The sequence below is a fragment of the Betta splendens genome, chromosome 13, assembly GCF_900634795.4.
Source record: "Betta splendens chromosome 13, fBetSpl5.4, whole genome shotgun sequence".
Taxonomy (NCBI): Eukaryota; Metazoa; Chordata; class Actinopteri; order Anabantiformes; family Osphronemidae; genus Betta; species Betta splendens.
Genome location: NC_040893.2, coordinates 12,613,377 through 12,631,698, shown reverse-complemented (window position 1 = coordinate 12,631,698; position 18,322 = coordinate 12,613,377). Strand labels below are relative to the sequence as shown.

The window sequence follows — 18,322 nt, the reverse complement described above, 5'->3', positions numbered from 1 at the left end:
GAGTTGGGTGGTGACTTGGGAGACTCGTTGGCCCACGGCATTCCTATTGGTTTATTGGTGACGTGATGACACGGAGGAGTTGGGCGCCACACTTTATAAAGGTCCTGCGTCCGCGGCGAGCCACTCTTTAAAAGACCCCTGTTGCTGAAACTTCCCACTCCGCAACTCACGCGCTGGGAGCAGGCGAGAACCCGCGGCGTCACCGTCCATCATGAGCGAGGTAGGCACGTTTTATGTCCTCGAACGACGACGCGCGCGGCGCTTAACCCAATTACGCGCGAGCCGTGCGCCGATGCGCAGCGAGACGCGGCATCGGTGACAGGTTTCACGGGCGGGCGAGCCGCGCTTCTCCGTGGGGTTCTGTGGACTGATGCGATTTTTCCACGTCTTCTCATCGCGGCGCCAGACGCCGCGCGGCTGCTCTGCCCGCGCGCGCCGAACGGACGGCGTCGGTGCGGGGCACAGCCGGGCGCAGCGGACGCGCCGGGGGCAGCTGTCACTTCAGGGGGAGTAGGTATTCAACGTAGTGGATTTACCATACATTTACATTTGTGGTTCCGACCCGCTTCACGCGTTTGGATTCGAGCTACTGTACCGAGTACAGGATGACGAATAACGCGCGTTCACAAAGGAAACGGAACTGAACGGGGTTCAGGTTAGGGAAATAATAACGACGGCAATGTGGCAGATTAAATTAAATAAAATAATCAACTTTTTACATTTACACAAAATGCAGCCACTGGCCCGGTTCGAGTTCTGACGGTACAGTGTGAATACAGTCTGTGACGGTCCTAACTGCTGTTCTATGAGCAGAGGTGCGCCTTGTTACGGCTTCCTCAGCTCACACTTCACCGCTCCAGTCATTTGACAGTGGAGGGTGTTAATAGTTCTGTCTAATGGAGAGTCTCTGTTCTGCCCAAACTCTAAATGCCCTGGAGTATTCAGCTAATGCCATAGTTTTTTTTTTAATCTGGCTCATATTGTGCATGTAAGAAAATGTCAGACTGAATTTGGAGCAACTGTAAAGTCAGGCTGCCTTGAAATGAAATCATAAGGCAGCTCATAATAAGATTTCACTGTCTGTCATATTTTTGTGTGCGTCACTTCAGAGTCACCCTCCTAAATTCCTCTGCACCCAGTGACACCGACGGCACCTGACCGGGTTTGAAATGTAAATATTTGGACGGGTCAGCACATTGTGGCCCATCCCAGCTGTTCTGTAGATACAGTACAGTAGCTCAGCCTCACGCAGCGCCCTCAGTTACAAGCTGCTCGTTCCTGCAAAGCATTTTTTATAAATAAACGAGTAATAGTTCATTTTAAAGGATCAAAACCTCATTTAGTTTTTCTCTGCCGAGCGCTGATCCAGTCGACGGAGAGCGTAGCGTTACTGCATCCGCTGCTTTCTTAAGACCGTCTGGAGCGCGTGGGCTGCTTTTGTTTGCTCAGGTATATAAAGATACACATTTGATTTTTTCTCATGCGGTGCTTTGTGTTTGCGCATCCTTGTATGTGTGACTGAGTTGGGAAAACATTCTGCAGGCAGAGGTGTTTGCACAAAGGCTGTGCTGGAGTCGGAGCATCATCCGTAAACCTCCCGGAGTCACTTTAAAGCTTCAAACAGCCCTCGGGTGGAAGCCAGTGGCCTTCATTCAGTCCAGCTCCCTTTCACCTCATCTGCACGCGCTCACGAACGCGATCCTTCCACCTGCTGCCCGGTGGCTGGACGTGTCCACGGTGGCGGTCGGAATCACACGGTACATGTCTGTACGTGGAGCAGCTCTGATGTCGACTCACAGGTAGAAAATGACACATCGCTGCCTCGCTCCTGCAGCCGCTGACTCACAGCTGAGCCGCTTTTGATCCGGAGCGGCTCCGGTGGCAGCGGCCCATCTTCCGTTCTCCCAGCTTATTACAGGACCCGGCACGCGTTTAGACTGGGACATTCTTGGAGCGTATTGATCTCGCGGTTGCGCCTCCTTTCCATATTCTACTCTGATTAACATCAAAGGGGTGCAGACGCGTGTACAGTACGTGTGTGTGTGTGTAGAGATTTATATAAGCATTTTTTCCCACCATTAATTTTCATAAGCTGCAATATTTTCTAACAAGTCGGCCCAGCTGGGAACGGACAGAAATGCTAATTAGCTTAATTAGAAGCGAGCGTACAGTTAGCCTTGATTGACTGCCAGATTATTATTAGGAGTAGCAGCTTCTTTAATGATAACAAGCCCGCGGTGACGGGGATCGCTGCAGCTGCCTCGCTTTGAACCTGGCGGAATTCAGCGGGAAACAAATCCACTTCAAGAGTGGAAGAGACCTGAAGTGCTTAGTGTAAAGAGACAAACTCAACCAGGGATGAAGTCATTAATCGCCACAGCTCCACAGACATTATGGCGTTTGAGACTTGGGAGACAGTTAAGTGCAGGTTTTAGGGAGAATCGTTGAGTTTCACCGCTGAACTTGAAGCTTTCAAACAATGTGAACGCGACCTGTTCACCTCATCTTATGTATTAAGACGCAGCCACTCCCAATCTTCCCTTTATCTCCTCTAATGCTGGACTGACATCGTCACCCTCCCAGACATCAAATTGGATTATACGATGCGACCCAACGCTAAGCTTCGGGTTCTAACCCAAGCCGCTATGAATCCGCTCAGCCACAACTGGAGGCATCTTCCACAGCAGGTGCACGCTTCCCGTTCACTGAAGCAGCAGGAGTCGCGGCCTCCGTTCCCATTTGTCGCCGTTATTGCTGGTAGATGCGAGGAGTCGTTCTTTGCGGCCTTCGAGTTCAAGCGTTTCCTCCCGGTCCCGACTGGCATCAGCAGGTTTTGCCACGAGGTGCTTAATCCTCTCCAGCGCTCGCTGTGTCTGAGGGTAGACATCAGAACTGATGCTGAGCCAAAGCCAGCAGATAAGTCGGCCCCAGTCTATCCAGATTGGTAAACCTACAACAGGACCTGATCTGTCCCTACGTTCACGTATTAAGGAGCTTTGGAGAATGTGCTGTTGGATTAGAGGACTTCTGTGGATTGTGTGGCTGCGCTGCGTCACGGCCCGCGGCCTCGCCTGCGCTGTGCCGGTTCCCCGTCCAACAGGCAGATGGACCGCACAGATTGGCGGTCGCTCCGACGGGACAACGGGTTAAACTGTGGTGGCTTAGGCTAAAATGTGACCTTGTGCACGTTCCCACCCGGCCGGATTCGAACACAGCTCGGCCCAGGTGTGATGCAGGGTTTATTAGGGGCTTTGAAAGTCTGACATAGCCTTAAGATAATCGTTACTATAGCAACTGAGGTGTTTAAATTCTCTAATTAAAAGCTTCAAAACATGTCTAAGCTGTTAGAACCCTATTAATATTTTTAATATATAACAATGTCATCACCTTGAAGTTGATTCATGGGTTCGTGTCCCTCGTGAGGATGATCAACAACAGCACCATCAAGCAACACAATCTTTATAATAACAAACGTGACATGAAGTCTTTTCACTCGGCCGCAGCAACATAAATCACTTGGACTGGTGCCGAACACACAGCACCACTGTTACTAACTGGGCGGTGAAGTGACTGGTATAAAAACATTTTTTTTCGTCCTGGTGCTTGATTACTACGCGGCCGTAAATTAAGCAGCTGTGTGTGCGGGGCCGATGGGCCTCGCCGCCTCGGTGTGGGAGATTGCGTCGAGCGCGACACAAAGTGAATCAATAAAATAAAGTGACATGTTTATTAAGCCTCTTGCCGTGCTGATGCGCTTTGGAAGGTGTTTACAGAGCTCCTCTGACCCTGTGCTTGATGGACGACTTTCTGTCAGATTAAACTGCATATGCAAAAAAAAAAAAATCCTCTTTAAGTCTTTACTCTTGACATGGATGAAAAATGATGACACATTTATCACACTGATAAAATGGAAAACGCCCGAAGATCAGAGTTATGTTAAAAACTCAACAGTTCCAAAGCGTGAAACGGGAGTTTGACAAGCAAAAGACGTTGGTGTGCGACGATACACACAGCTTCTGTTTGAACCCTTGTGCTGTGAGTGTTTCACACATTCCCTCAATGTCAGCAATGATACGGACACGCCTGAGCTCCAGTCACTTGTGCTACGAGCTGAGTTGAGTGGGTGGGGGTGGGGGGAGGGGTTACAGGAAACGAGCAGAGCAACATCACAGCAGCATCCTCCCACTAAAACAGATGAAAGAAATCTTAAATAAAGAAGAAGCCAGACACAGGGTTGAATGTCAGAGCAGTGCATCTTTGCACTCCCGCATTATGAGCGGATGTTAAACAACACACACCGTAAAGTGTGTGGATGTTACGGTCAGTAAATCAGTTCTTGCTTTTCCTCTCGCAGTGTTTGTTGCTTAATGTACTGGATCTTCATAAGCCACAAAGTTCAGCTGGATGTGCAGCACAACTTAGATATAAATGTCCACCGGACATGAAATGGACCATTCCCTCTCCATTAAATATTATGTTTACCAACAAATTTAGGACCCTGAAGGGGAAGAGTGGCATCATTAACTGTGTGCACACATTTATTCACAAACTTCCTTTTAATCTTCAGTCTTCTATTCTTTAAAGCTGCTGTATAAACACCCACACACATTACCTCCTTTGCTAAATGCTAATGCGACTTGCATCAGTCAATAATGCTAATCACTCAGGATTGGTTGAAATATATACCTTATTGTGTTGTGTTACTATATCACAATGACACGATGAAGGTCAGTGACCGCTCCACTGGCCTCAGCTTATTCATAGTCCTCCCTTCTGCCCATTGTGGATTGCAGGGAGCCTAAGAGCCGCCCTTGTTTCCACAGTAAGGAGCTGAAGTGGAAAAGAAAATCTGCTGCTCAACATCCCCAGCTCTGTCTCCCTAGATTTAGGAATAACGGACCAAGACGAGACCAGCAGGCAGCGCAGACAGAGGTTTTCAACAGCTGGCGCGAAGGTGGAACACGGATTTTCTTGACAAGCTGACATAAATCATGAGTTGACGGTGAACATCTGTCAAGCAGCATCTCATCTCCATGACCTGCCATGTGTCCATGCTCCGTGGAACCAATCTGGCCTCGACCGGTGGAAAAGCGTGGGCTCGTGTAAGTGAGAGTTCACTGTGCTGTTGCGCGACTGGCCCAATGTCAGCCTGTGGCCAAACGCTGCTGCTCCGGGTCAGAATCGCATGGAGGCAGTGATCCGGTTCGCGCGGGGGCCCTCGCGTCCCGCGGGTCCGTTCTGTCGCCGTCCTCCTTCAAAAGCAGCTCTGTCACAACCGCCTCTCGTCTAAACGGGCACCAGCCGAAGGCCGGCACACGTCCTCTGCAGATGCTGCGGCAAGTTCACTGCAGCTTTTCAGGAATTCCTTCAGAGGCACATTTACAGTCGCACGGTGGAGTTGTGCGTATTTCTGATGACCTCCGTTCACAGAGATCAGCTTGAACCAAAGCTTGTGGTTCCTGTACGTCGGCATCTTGCCTCTGTCTTCCCCTCCAACAAAGACGAATTAGAAGAAGAAGATGAGGTTTGGCCTCGCGTTCCTTCTGCCTGAACAGTCCTCGGCCTACTTCTGGGTTTTTAAATTCTTAATGGCCATTGAACGTGGCAGGGATCCGCCGGACTCCGCAAGCTGCCAGGCCTTAAAATAACTTCACGAACGAATGAAAAGTATAATTTCAGCATTCCAGTCCTCCTACTCGCCATTTCCATCCGCTACTCTACACAGCTTGTAATTATTTATACGCTTCTAATTGAGAGGAATGAGATCTATTGAACTGTGTCCAAACTATGAGCTTATTGTGATTCCTCGCACTGTTCTCACACCAAACTCTTGGCAAACCTTTTTCTTGGTGAGCGAGACATTTCCATCCAACAGTCTCCGATGGGACAGCTCAAGCTGAGGACACGCTCATCATTCTTCTTAATTAGGGTCTTAATTTGAGCACCTTGCTTCCCGCGGTTCATTCGCAGACCTACTCTCCTGCCGCTTGGCCCACAAAAGCAGACCGAGGCGCTATCTGGGTCGTCGGGCGCCACGTGGGCCCCCCCAGCTGATGGGTGCCTGGCACCGGATCGGAGCAGCAGCCTCTCTCCAGCAGACTGGACCGTCTCTAAACAACGCCGTCTCTGCGGGCCTTAGCTCTCAAGCTCGAAATGGCCAGTGTTGCTGAGCCAGATGAACGAGCCGAGGCCAAAACACCGATCATCGCATTACGCCGGCAACGCTTGCGAATCGGCTACTGCAGATTAAGAAGCTTTCGTGATGCGCAATATTGATTTTACCAAACTCGTGTCGCCGCCTACGAATAGTGGGATGACGGCACAAAGTCAGGCCGAGGAACTACACAACACAACGTACAACAAACGCAGCTTAAAATAGAATATTACTGGAACGAAAAAAAAGCCCTGTATAAGCAAGTGAGTAATGTTATAATGCTGCACAAGGTTTGTAATTAATTATCTGGTGATAAACACACAGCCTGGTGGTTATTGATTTGTCGGTTATAAATCAACAGTCAAAACCGTGATCTGCAGGTTTCTCATTACTTCTGTCGCCTCTATGGAGATGATGAAGGAGAGACAGGGAACATCTGTGAGCCCAGGACCAGAAGAGCGTGAGCCGAAAGGCTGAGATGTTAGAAATGTAAAATAAAATGCTGGCAGATGGAGGCAAATAGTGGCTGCTACACGCATCACAAAGCAACGGATTCTAACCGGTGCCGCGCCTGCAGTTCTTCCTTGTTACTGGTGCTTGAGCTTCGCAAACTCATGGCTGTGGCTTCTTACTTACACATTTCTAGGTCCCATAACTTTGAATCGTTCGATTTTGATGGAAGCTCTTGCAGAGACAGGTCACGGAATTGAACCCGGGCCCCGGCTGATCCCGAGCAGCCCCCTCGTCCGTTCACTGGCCTGCTGGTCGCTCCGCTGCTCCTTTAATCATTCCTCTGCTCTGTGAGTTCCCAAAGTGAGGAATCCAATCCCCAGAGATTGGTGACACCCACACTAATGAAAGCAACGTCGAAAAATGTAATCTTGCCAATTTCAAGGCTCATTAAGTTGTGTAACAGACGGGAGTTTGAAAAAATAATTTGGAGAGGAGCTGTAAAGTGTTTTCCCCCTCCCCTCCGTTCGCTTCCTCCCTCATCTCTTCCCTCAGTGGAAATTGCTGTAAATCAAAGTATTTTTACCACAGCATCAACCGAATTAAGATGAAAACAAATGATTTTTTATTCTAGAGGTCGTTTGTTGTGTTGTGATTTCAGGCTTTTCTGGGCCAGGGAGGCATTAGTGCGTCTTGGCTCCGAATTGACTGCGTTCTGTGAGCTGAGAGTTTTGCTGCTGCTTTGCAGAATTCGCTTAAAACAATGTTAGGTTTAAAAAAAAAAAGTTTATAAATCAATGCGAGCAGATGGATCCGAGCTTTTCCAAGTGTGTCTCCTCCGTTGCATCACAGATGGCCAACGTTTTGCTTACGCTTATCGTTTTATGTTGGCATCGTTTACAGAGGACAGGAAGGAAGTCACGCGACTAAACGCAGGGCGTGTGCAGAGTGTGGAGCGGGTTCGACAACAAAGGCGCAATAATATCTGTGGTTTTGGTAAGAAAAGGTTTTGCTGTCTTTCAGTCACCTGAGGAGTGTGCGGCTCCCCTTTTGCACCTCGTAGTTTGGAGCGTGCCACGATCCCAGCGTCGCCAGTCGCCATCAAACACCCAGTGCTCGTGACAGTCCGAGCAGCTGCTTGTCCTCCCCCCTGCTGACTCACCCAAGCCGTCCCCGAGCATCAGCGCGAGACCTGAAGTGGTCCCCGTGCCTCAGGTTTCGCCGCTCTGTGGCTCCCGCGTAGCTTTCCTTACACTGTGCTCTAATTGCTGTGGTCAACCTACTGAGAGCGAGGTCCCCGGACAACTCTGTAATTATGTTACGTGATAATTACTGACCCCTGCGCTGCAGTAATAAGCCGCCCCCCGCCTCCTCGCTTCCAACCAGATATGCACTAGCTGCTCAGCTAACGGAAGAAAATCCCAAAACTCCTAATGACCCAGCTCTGATTTGGCAGCGTTTCAGCGCGGCCTGTAGCCTCCGCGTGGTTTACGTAACTGCCGATAGAGCTTGTACAGATGAGTGGCAGTCTGTAGTACGACGCCGCCCCACTCCCACTGCCTGTGCGAGGACAAGCAGGCTGCTTCCAGTCAGGGGGATCAGGGAGGAAGCGGCGTTTTCCTCCGCGCCCTTTCAGCAGCGGCCTCCACGAGCTGAGCGGCGCCTCAGGGGCGGCAGTGGGAGCGACGCGCCACGAGGAGCGATGCGAAAGTGTCACTGTCATGGAAACGAGGCTCGTCGCTCGCCTCCGCACCAATCCGTCCGCTGTGCGGTAGCTGTTAGCTAAATGTGGGCTGGGCGGATACGACGCCGCTGTGCACCAGCAGGACACCAGTCAGCTCATCCCTGTGTTTAGACCTTTTATTTCGCCTTCGTTGACATATCTTGACTTCAAAAATTAGTCATGTACATAAAGTTTAACAACAACCTGCCGTTTGTAGTATTTGGTCTTCTGGTCGTGCTAATGGCGCCTGATGCTAAGCTAGCTGTCTGCAGTCACTGTGGTTGTTCTACGCAGTCCGAGTGACTTCCCCTCATGCGGGAGCAGGACATATGCGCCCATGGCTGTTTGTGCTGTTTGCACAAATCGGCCTTTGTTGCGACTTGTTCTTTGATGTCGGCGTCTCTGCCCTGAGGCTAAATTAAATTTCACAGGACAGCCCCAGCATTAGGGCAGAAACGCACACTGATGCTGACAGCCAGTGAAATGGAAATGGTCGGAACAAGCGGGTGTTTAACGTGCTCAGTTTTCACTTATACTGGATTTCACGGTAAAACAAAAAAAATGGAAAATGGCACAAAAGTCATGAGCGCGGAGGCAGCGTCTTATTTTGTAGGGCAGATGGCTGAGAAAATAAAGGCTCAGCACAATGAAAGGAGCTGGATGCTTTATGGACCTCTCTCTCTGTCACCGGATGAACGGCCAATCAGAGATGAGCTGAGTTCACCTCGTCTCGTGTGCAACTGTACGACCGTCTTTCCTTCTGCCTCGCTCAGGTTGTTTTGGTGAGAGCGCGTGTCTACCTGCGTTCTGCGTGCGTGTGCGTTTGTGTTTCCCCTTCAAAGCCTCCTAATTGAAAGCCTAGAGGCACAAATTCTGATGCAGCCGCTGTTTTTGCTGCAGAACCCCCGACGTCTCTGTGCCTCCACACGCGAAAACAAACTCCCATTGCTGTTTACTGACCTCGTGTCCCTCTGAGTCTGCTAATGATTAATGAAAGCCACAACGCGCATCTCCCTCGTCAACGTCATGTAATTAGTGTGTTTTCTGCCTGATTGCTGTGGCGTCTAATTGTTTTTCCTCCTCGCACCGTGTGGAATTGTGCACCTCGGGCGTCACGGGTTCAGCGGTTTCCTCTGCAGAGGAGGAAACCCCTGCTACGCAGCAGCAGTCTCACAGAGGCTCCTCGTCACCTCTGCGCCGAGCTAACGCACTGTCTCCACCCAAAGCAGGACGTGAATATAAGCCCACCTGTCGCCTCGGCTGTCAAACAGTATTTTTTTCCCGGAGATTTGAAAATGATTGAGATAATTGTTAGTTTCAGCTTCATTCATTAGACTAATGTTGTTTTGATAAGACAGGACAATTCTCAAAATCGGCTGGGTTCATGACTAAACTAAATATATACTGTATATCCAGGAGACACACATGAGACTCAGCTATTGTATGGACCAAAACTGAGCTAAGACACAGTTCCAACCAGCACTGATGCACCGTCAAGCAGCCACAGCTCCTGTGGTTAAGCCAGCTGCCACTGTAGTGTAATAGGACAGTCACAGTCGTCATGTCCAGAGACTGTGGTGTGTTACAGCATCTTATCTGAATATTCAAATGCTTCCTGACAAGTGGTGGCAGTGTCTTCGGTTTAATTCTGTACCACGGCCAGACGCATTCTGTTGCTTCAAACAGAACCTGGCCGCCTTGACGGAAACGTGGAAGCATTTCATCCATGCAAACAAACTTTTGCAGTTGATCCCAGTTGTGTGAAATACAACATTGCAACAGCGCTGCAGTGAAGAAGAGCGATACAAGCAGGTGGTTTGTACCGGTTGCACCTGTGTTTGCAGGCAGGGCTGAGGCTGCACACCGTGGTTCTGACCACGTTAGCCTGACTCACTCAGCTGGTGCTACACCAGCCTCTGAGACACACATTAGGGTGTTTTGCAGCTACTGTAGCACAGGCACCAGTCAATTTCATGGTCATTACAAGAGGCCGATGGAGTGACTCAACAATTTTCTTTGAACTAAGATAGTAGTAACCGGGAAGAACAGATCTGTGCTCTTATCAGGCTGTGATACTGGTTTGAGACTGGGGGCGTCGACTGGTGGAAGAGTTCCGTTGTGCGACTGTAAGCAGTTCCATACACTGGTTAACGTTGCATTTATCCTGACAGGCAAAATTAAAGGAGAACAGGTATCGTGCCTATAGGTGTGACGGGTAAATTAAACTGTCGCCTTACAGACGGCAAGAAAAAAGAAAACATAGAATCCGAGTTGCATCAAAGAGCAGCCTTAAATTAGATGCTTCTTCCCAAAAGGCAGGGGTGTGTTGTGCTCTGAGCTTGTGAGGACGCTTCAAACCCTCCTCTCCGCCGTCCCGCTCCCCAGCATCAAAGCCAGGCTTGCGCTGTTTGAATTTCATTGAAAGCACTGGATTAATAATGCAGAAAGGGAAGCTCGGAAAGGAGGACACATAACACGATGCCTTCTCAACTTAGCAGCTATTAAGGCACAGAAAACCTTCTGGCGCGACCTGTGAGCTAGCGGCGGCAGGAGCTGCCTCCTCCGGGAGGCCGCCACTTACCCAAACCAGCTTCGGTTACATCTCCGGCGCTTTGAATCAGAATTTACTTACCACAATAAAAATGAGCAACACAGTGTGGTACAACCCAAACCAACTGATGTTCAGCAAATGATGTGATCTTAATGTTCGCGACGTGCTCAATGTTGCGTGAAATATATAAGAATACATTCAATAAGACAGGGGCCCTGGCTGTTTGGCACAGTGGTTAGCGCATTGCGCTCCCATCCACCAGGTCACTGTTTCAATCCCCTCAGAGAAGAGTTGCGTCAGGAAGGGCATTCTTCTTTGCAGTGGTGACCTCTGACGGGATAAAGCTTGACATTTTTACATTAAATGAGATATAACATGCTGATCAGGAAGCTTGATAGCTGCTGGAGTGAGTCCGGATCCTCCCTCAGCCCAGGCAGGAGGAGGCATTCACAGAGTTAACTCTGCTCATTTCTCCCGCTGATGTCGGTGTTTATATAAGCATGTCTTAACTGCAACGGGCCGTATTGATCCCCCGCCCCTCTCTGCTTCTCACCCTCCTCCCGTCTTCACTATACGGAAGCAAAAAAAAAAGCATCCTGTCACCACTGCTCCCGCCCAGGCTGTGCAAACGCAAACAGAAGCTGACAACCTGTCCGCCAGCTGGCAATAAACCATGCGAGTTGATGATAAGGAGAGTGACGCCGTAATTCCTGCCGAAATTTCACGCCAGGGATTTTCTGTCTCCGCACCGACTTGTACCAGGTTTGAACGGAGGCATGTTGATTGTGTGGGGACTTTCTACCCTCCAGCCAACGTCGTGAATATAATATTAATAATAGAAAGTGATCCGTGTTTGCGCAGGGGAGCGTTTCCTCTAACTAATGCATACAGTGAGTGTTGCTTCACCGTTAGCGTTAGCCTCTCTCCCCACCGAACCTCACCTGCCCTGCTTCGCCTCCAAAGACGAATGGGCCCACCAAGGCCGCGTCGAACACAGGCGCGGGGACATCAGTTATAACACGGGGAGCTAATGCTGAATTAATTAGCGCTGGCTGATATGGCGGAGCAGCAAACAAGAGGGTTATTTGATGCCATCGTGTTCTTGGGCTGCGTTAGCGCTCCGCCGTGCTGCACTGAACCAATCTGCATCTTATCAAGCCATTTATGTCTGTAATTGATTTCCAACAATCCAATTTGCTTTTAGTTTTGAAACTAGCAGTGCACATAATTGAAACATGCCCACAAGACATTAGCACTTCATATAGCCTGTATTATGTACATTACCCATAATTAACATTATAGTAAAAGGAAACACATTCCAGCCTAAAAACGTAAATGGAAGCGCAGGACAGTGCTGACGGTCAATGATGACATCATTTTGTACTGATACTGTATGATACAGCGCGTGTCATGTCAACCGGACTCTCCCGCGCTCAGGGATTAATAAGAAGCTTATCCGGTGCAGACACCAAAGCTGACGCTGTGATGTGATCAGGACGTACTGGCTGGTTTAAAGGAGAGGAATGTTTGGAATACAAAGCAACTATGGAGAGTCAATACGCTGTATATGTGACCATGACTGGTAATCATGATTACGTTGTGGAACGAATGACTGCGATCTTCGGACTGTGCAAAGGAGACATTTGCTTTTGTTGCAACTCAGATGGTTTTGTCATTTGAATCTGCCTGCTTATTTTAACACGTTTGTGTTGTGGAGTGAATGTAAATGAGAATGTGCCTGTGATTACAGCCAGGGAGACCAGACCCATGCACAACTGAATTTCCAGATTCTAAAATCTCAATATTGGTGGTAAATACACTAAGCCTTTGGTATTGCTGCACTCTTTGCTGGAGTCTTTATGCTCTTGAAGCCATTTTGCTTTTTTCCAGTTCATGAGCTCCAGAGCGGGGGGTTCAGGCGCCAGCTTAGCGCCCAGCAGAGGTAAACGATCACGGGGGGAAAGACTTCATTAACAGCTCTGCACATGTAGAGCGCATTCTGACTTGATGACAAGCCTCCGCGAATTCATCTATCGTTGTCCCGAAGTAGTTTCCTTCCATATTGAACAATCTAAAGCAGCTTTTGTGTTTTTCGCTTTGCAGAGACAAGGATCTGGAGCAGCCGCCGGCAACAACAAGACGTCTGGAGGACAAGGTGAATAAAGACCTGTTACATTTACAGAATTTCAGTCCTAGAGATACAGTATATATTGGTTAGCCCCATTGTCCACCCGGACCCAGACAGGTTAGGACGGACAGAGACGAGGATGAGTGACACGAACAGAAGATGAGTGGAAAGGAAGCCGCAGTTTACAGTACACGACGCTTTGTATATTCAAGATCAACTTTAAAAGGCACATGATTGACAGTGAGTGGATCTGACAGACAGCTGCCATCAGAGACTACACACAGAGTAGCTGACCTCAGGGCCGCCTGTCAGATCCAATCACGGTCTCGCACGAAGCCAGAGAATCTTGTCGTCGCTTGCGTTTCACAAGAATCCGAATGACTTCATTTATCAGTTGTCACTTTTCCTAATTTCTGTGTGATGCCGTTCAGCCGTGACTGGATTGAAGACCTGCAGTCAGCAGTAATGGCCCCCTCTAAAAAAATACAACGGTCTTTAATAATTTACATGTGAAAATGTTCTCGGTGACAGGAAATCAATACAATATAAATTACTTTAATAAGGTCTCTGTAGGCAGCTTGAGTGGAGCAGCCCATTATGCACGGACAAATAAACACCACACCTAAGCCTCCATAATAAACAGTCAGCTGCTGTTACACTGTATGTTGCCACGGTACAGGTTCCTTATAAACCATTTGACGCTGCTGAAGGCTGCTCTCTGCTCTCGTGTCCAGTCTAACCTGGTAAAGTAACACATTCGCCACGAGAAGGAGAAGCCGTGGAGCCGACTCTCTAATGGCTCCCTGCCTGAACGGAGACAGACTGCCTGTATCAGCTCAGGCCCAGGGGAAATAAAGATCAGCTCCGCGCGCCAAGTGGATCACAAATCATGTTTATTGTTGACTTTTCGGTCATTAAAGCCATCATAGTAAAGCAAATAAAGACTTCAACCAGAAAACTAATATCTTTGGCGCTTTCGCCTCCGTTAAATCATGGCGGCGGTTCGGCGCTTCCCCCTGACTCAGCACCAGGTGGAAGCAAGAAGAATGAGCTGCTGTGAGGTTATCGATCAGGAATCGGTGCTTATTCAATGCATACATACTCTAACTTCATGGAAGTATCAGTATTTTCAAACTATGATAGAAAATAGATTTTTTTAATGCAATTAATTCATGAAGCCAAGAGCTGCAACAGGAGCTGAGATGAAACTCCCTGTTGCAGGAGAACAGGACTCACTGCCTGTAAGCACACACACACACACACACACACACACACACACACACACACGCACACACACATTTCTTTGTTGCCTGACCTTGACAAATAATTTGATGCTTAGAAAAACCGCTCTCGCAACGCGCGAAGTGTGTCTCTCAATAAGAGGAAGACGTGGAGGGAGCGCTGCTGGAGTGGAGCGGGTAAGGAGGGAGCCGCAGTGACTCTCGCCCACTAACCCCCCCGGCTCGCGGCCCTCGGCGGCTCAAGGACAGCCGCGGGAAGACGCGCTCAGATTGACCGCAACGTGACGCAAACCGGGCAGGTGTGATTTACCTCAGCGAGGCCCAGGCTGTTTATCTGATGGCAGCTGATGCCAGGAGGACGGAAGTGTTTGCTGTAAACACAGAAGCACAGAACTGGAAACAGCCACCGCTCATGTGCACAGAGACTGTCTGTAATAATGAAATCAACCTGTAGACGAAGCATTTTAAATTCATATTCCTTGGACAGAATAGTGCTTTGGCCCTAAACTGTCTATTAATCATCTTCAGTGACATTTTTTGATGTACAGCATGAAGGGTCCAAAGGTCATATGCTGCATACGGTCACTGACCTGATGAGTCCAAACTCAGCACGGCGCCACACACATTGGTGAAGACATCATGTGACCTCACAGATGAAAAGGCTGCTTCTTGCTTTAACGCATGCAGCGTGCTGTCACAGAACCACAAGGACTCAACCAACGGCCTCCACTCGTCAGACACAGGCACGATTTGTAATTAGCTCACCTTAGAGATCAAAGTCATCCTTTTATAATTAGCTCTTGCACTGAAGCCGACCCATTTTCTGCTTAGTTTTAAATTAGCTTTACTGTACTCAATTATAGCCGCAATGAATTCGCCTTAGTCTGCTGGATAAACACACACCTGTTGGCTTTTTCCGAAGCATTTGCTGCGACTAGAAGGAGCCAAGCGCTTTTTTTTTTCCCGTAGGTCTTTGAACAGCCCACGTATCCCGGCTCCTTATTTCCTATGTACGACCACATCCAGCGAGGTCACAGAGCGGCTTCCTCTCCACCGCAGTATAAAAGTTGACATACACTGACCAAAACTAGCGCACACTTCCAATCGATACAGAAGCCGTCCTCCGTGTGCATTTGTTTATCGATCGCTCGCTCGCGCTCACGCTTCGCCGGCCCTGTGGGGTTTCAAGGCCTTAGAGGTCGCTGGTGTTTTCCGGACTTTTAAGTGTAGACACACAAAGGCTGGCAGGCACAATACACCCCCCCCCCCCCCCCCCCCCCCACACACACACACACACACACAAAGGTGCCACGTTGCAGTCATTCCATCCAAGATGTATAAAGGTGCGTGCTTTGTTCATTAGTTTGGACTCTTAAGCTCCTCTTGCTGTGTGACTCAGGTCATATTCTAGTTTTACTGTTCTTTCATTTCCGTACACGCTCAATAAATAATACAAGGATGTTTAAAATCACTAAACTTAATCTTCTTTGTTTATTTAGGATCATTCATTGTACAGTAGACAGCATATACGTTTAACAAAAGGTGATAAACATAGTTTAGTGATGTGAAAGTCTACTGAACTCAATACAAATTATCATGACATACCTAATTTAAATGTGTTACTCATGAACCCAATGGCAATGATGGCGATTTACAGTATTTTAGATGGAAGCTTCAAATGTGATCACACACCCAATATATTAAACTCACAGCCTCTTACACTGTGACACATGCTTCAGTCGGCTTTTCCACAGTCTCTCCACTCTCAAGGTCTAAATGTCCTTGTTTAAGGCGCCCCGTTCTCCTTAAATCCCGCTCATGGCTCAACTGGTTCTAAGCAGCGACTTCAGAGCGGCTGTTGAAAGACATTTAGAAAAGAAGCCAAGCATCATATCACTTACGAACCCACTACACATAAAGTTAGCGCCAAGCAGGAAAGTTACAGTATGTCTGACGATCGTGAATCCACGGAGCTGAAAGCGTCTGGGTTTTGGTCCCAACAGCAACTACACACCAGGAATAAACACATTTCTCTGCTCTCGTGGGAAGTGCACGCAGGATGAAGCAAAATGACACTCTGACAGCAGATATTACACTTCCATTAGGCGAAGACGGGGACACGGAAAGTGCTGCCAGAGGTAATGCGCTCGGCGCTGTGTTTGTGTGTTGGGAAAATGATGAATCTCCGAAATGGAGAAAATGATCCGTCACTGTCACAGTTAGTGGCTGCCTCTCGTCTGAGAGGAGCTGACAGAAATCCTGCCTCAAAAGCCTTCAGTTCAAATGACTGATTCTTTGGGAAAACTGAAGAGGTACATGATTATTATTTATGGTTACAAAACACACAGATACGCACCCGTGAGTGTGACTGGCAGCGTCCCATTTCGCTTCTACAGCCGACTGCTACAGTATCATCCCACCCTGCTTCTATAGAGAACAACTTAATATCCTGCGTCCGCTGCATTTCAGGAGACAACACGACTCCTGTCGCCACCTTCATATCCAGACGCTTGTCAGTCTTCAAGTGGCACCAGGTTGTAGTACAAAGACTAATAACGTGTGCGATGTTGACAGGGCAGAGGGTAGAGCTCGGATGGAAATAGCCGACATTAGAGTGTTGGAAAATTCAATATCAATTAATGGGGCGCTCAAAGCTGGGCTTGACACAGCAGTTAGTGTTTCCTCCTTGGACAGCAACAGAGAGGTACTCAGGCTCAAGCCCGGGGGAAGCTGAGGATTAGCTGCACAGTCAATACGTGACGGGCCTCTCTACTGTAAGTCCTGCTCTCCATGCGCCTCTCTCTCTCTCTCTCTCTCTCTCTCTCTCTGTGTCTGTCATGCTTGTTCCTCTCGGGCAGATCTTTTGTGCTGCGTGGCGGAGGCGTGGGGCGCCCCCCCCGCTGAGCTTTTTAGCAAAATCATTAAGATACTGTGAAACACTCACACACACACACACACACACACACACACACACACACACACACACACACACACACACACACACACACAAAAGATGAAAACAGCCAACTTGGCTTTTGTTCTCGGTGACATCAGTTGTCACAGGCGAGCGTCGTGTGTAAATGTCAGCTCCTCATTGACTCTCCACGATCGCGAGCCTCATCTTTTGCTCTTTGCAGCGCTACAACTGAGAACGAACACTTTGAACTTCCTGCAGTTCATCTCACGTCACCTCTAACAGGCTACAGCTGATTCCCAGCTAAAACGAATGGGAAGTGTCACCTGTTGCTATAGATACCGCAGTGAATGTAACAGTGGCCCTGAAGATGCATGCACACCGCACGACTAACAGCACCTACAGAATGCAGTGACAATTTGATTGATTTTGATTGATTAGGTCTTTGCAGAGAAGGTCCTGGAAGGTCACTAGAGTGTGGAAGCCGTCAGAACGCTCTTTGAAGTCACGCACATCTTCTCCTTTCTCTCCCAGACGCGTCCAAGACGGACGTCCCCGAGGACTTTGACATCGACATGGACGACCCAGAGACCGAAAAGGCGGCGGTCGCCATCCAGTCCCAGTTCAGGAAGTTCCAGAAGAAGAAGCGCGACGAGAAGTCCTAGTGAGCGCCGCGCTGCTCGGCCACAGCGGCGACGGTGTGACATTTGCATGTAAACAGATTCATACCAGTTGGAATCCTGGGCGACAGGGTTGTGGGGGGGGGGTCGCGGGGTGAGGAATGCAATAGGTAGTTCATTATATGACATGTCTGTGAATTTTCATTATTTGACTGCTGTCTCTAAATACATGACAGAGTTCCACAGTTTGAGTTTCTGTCCTAGCACATGCTCCATATTTCATCATGTCCGGCCTGTGTTTGTGTTTTTGTATTTATTTCACCCCTCTAGTTATATCTGCATCATCACTTCTGTCTCCCACAAGGACCACATTTACCAGAACTCACCTGCCCATCTTACACCGACAGCTGATTTTAGGAACCTTAGCCTGGAGCTTTCCATCCTCGAGAAAACATTTCACCCAGAGGCATATTTCTTACCCGCATGGAACTATCAAGCTGTCTGTCAATGTACATTGAATAAATAAAGACTGTGTGTGGAA

General features: G+C 48.7%; 1 protein-coding gene across 1 annotated transcript; it reads left to right on the top strand.

The window, feature by feature from the left end:
* On the top strand, positions 1 to 18,322 carry pcp4b (Purkinje cell protein 4b). The gene is made up of 3 exons (XM_029171886.3): positions 1 to 220; positions 12,982 to 13,033; positions 17,696 to 18,322. Exons 1-3 carry the CDS (start codon positions 212 to 214, stop codon positions 17,824 to 17,826), a joined length of 192 nt encoding a protein of 63 aa, XP_029027719.1. The 5' UTR covers positions 1 to 211; the 3' UTR covers positions 17,827 to 18,322.

Coding starts and splice junctions, on each gene's coding strand:
- pcp4b (XM_029171886.3), top strand. Junction 13,034..17,695: donor CAAGACGTCTGGAGGACAAG/GTGAATAAAGAC, acceptor TTTCTCTCCCAG/ACGCGTCCAAGACGGACGTC.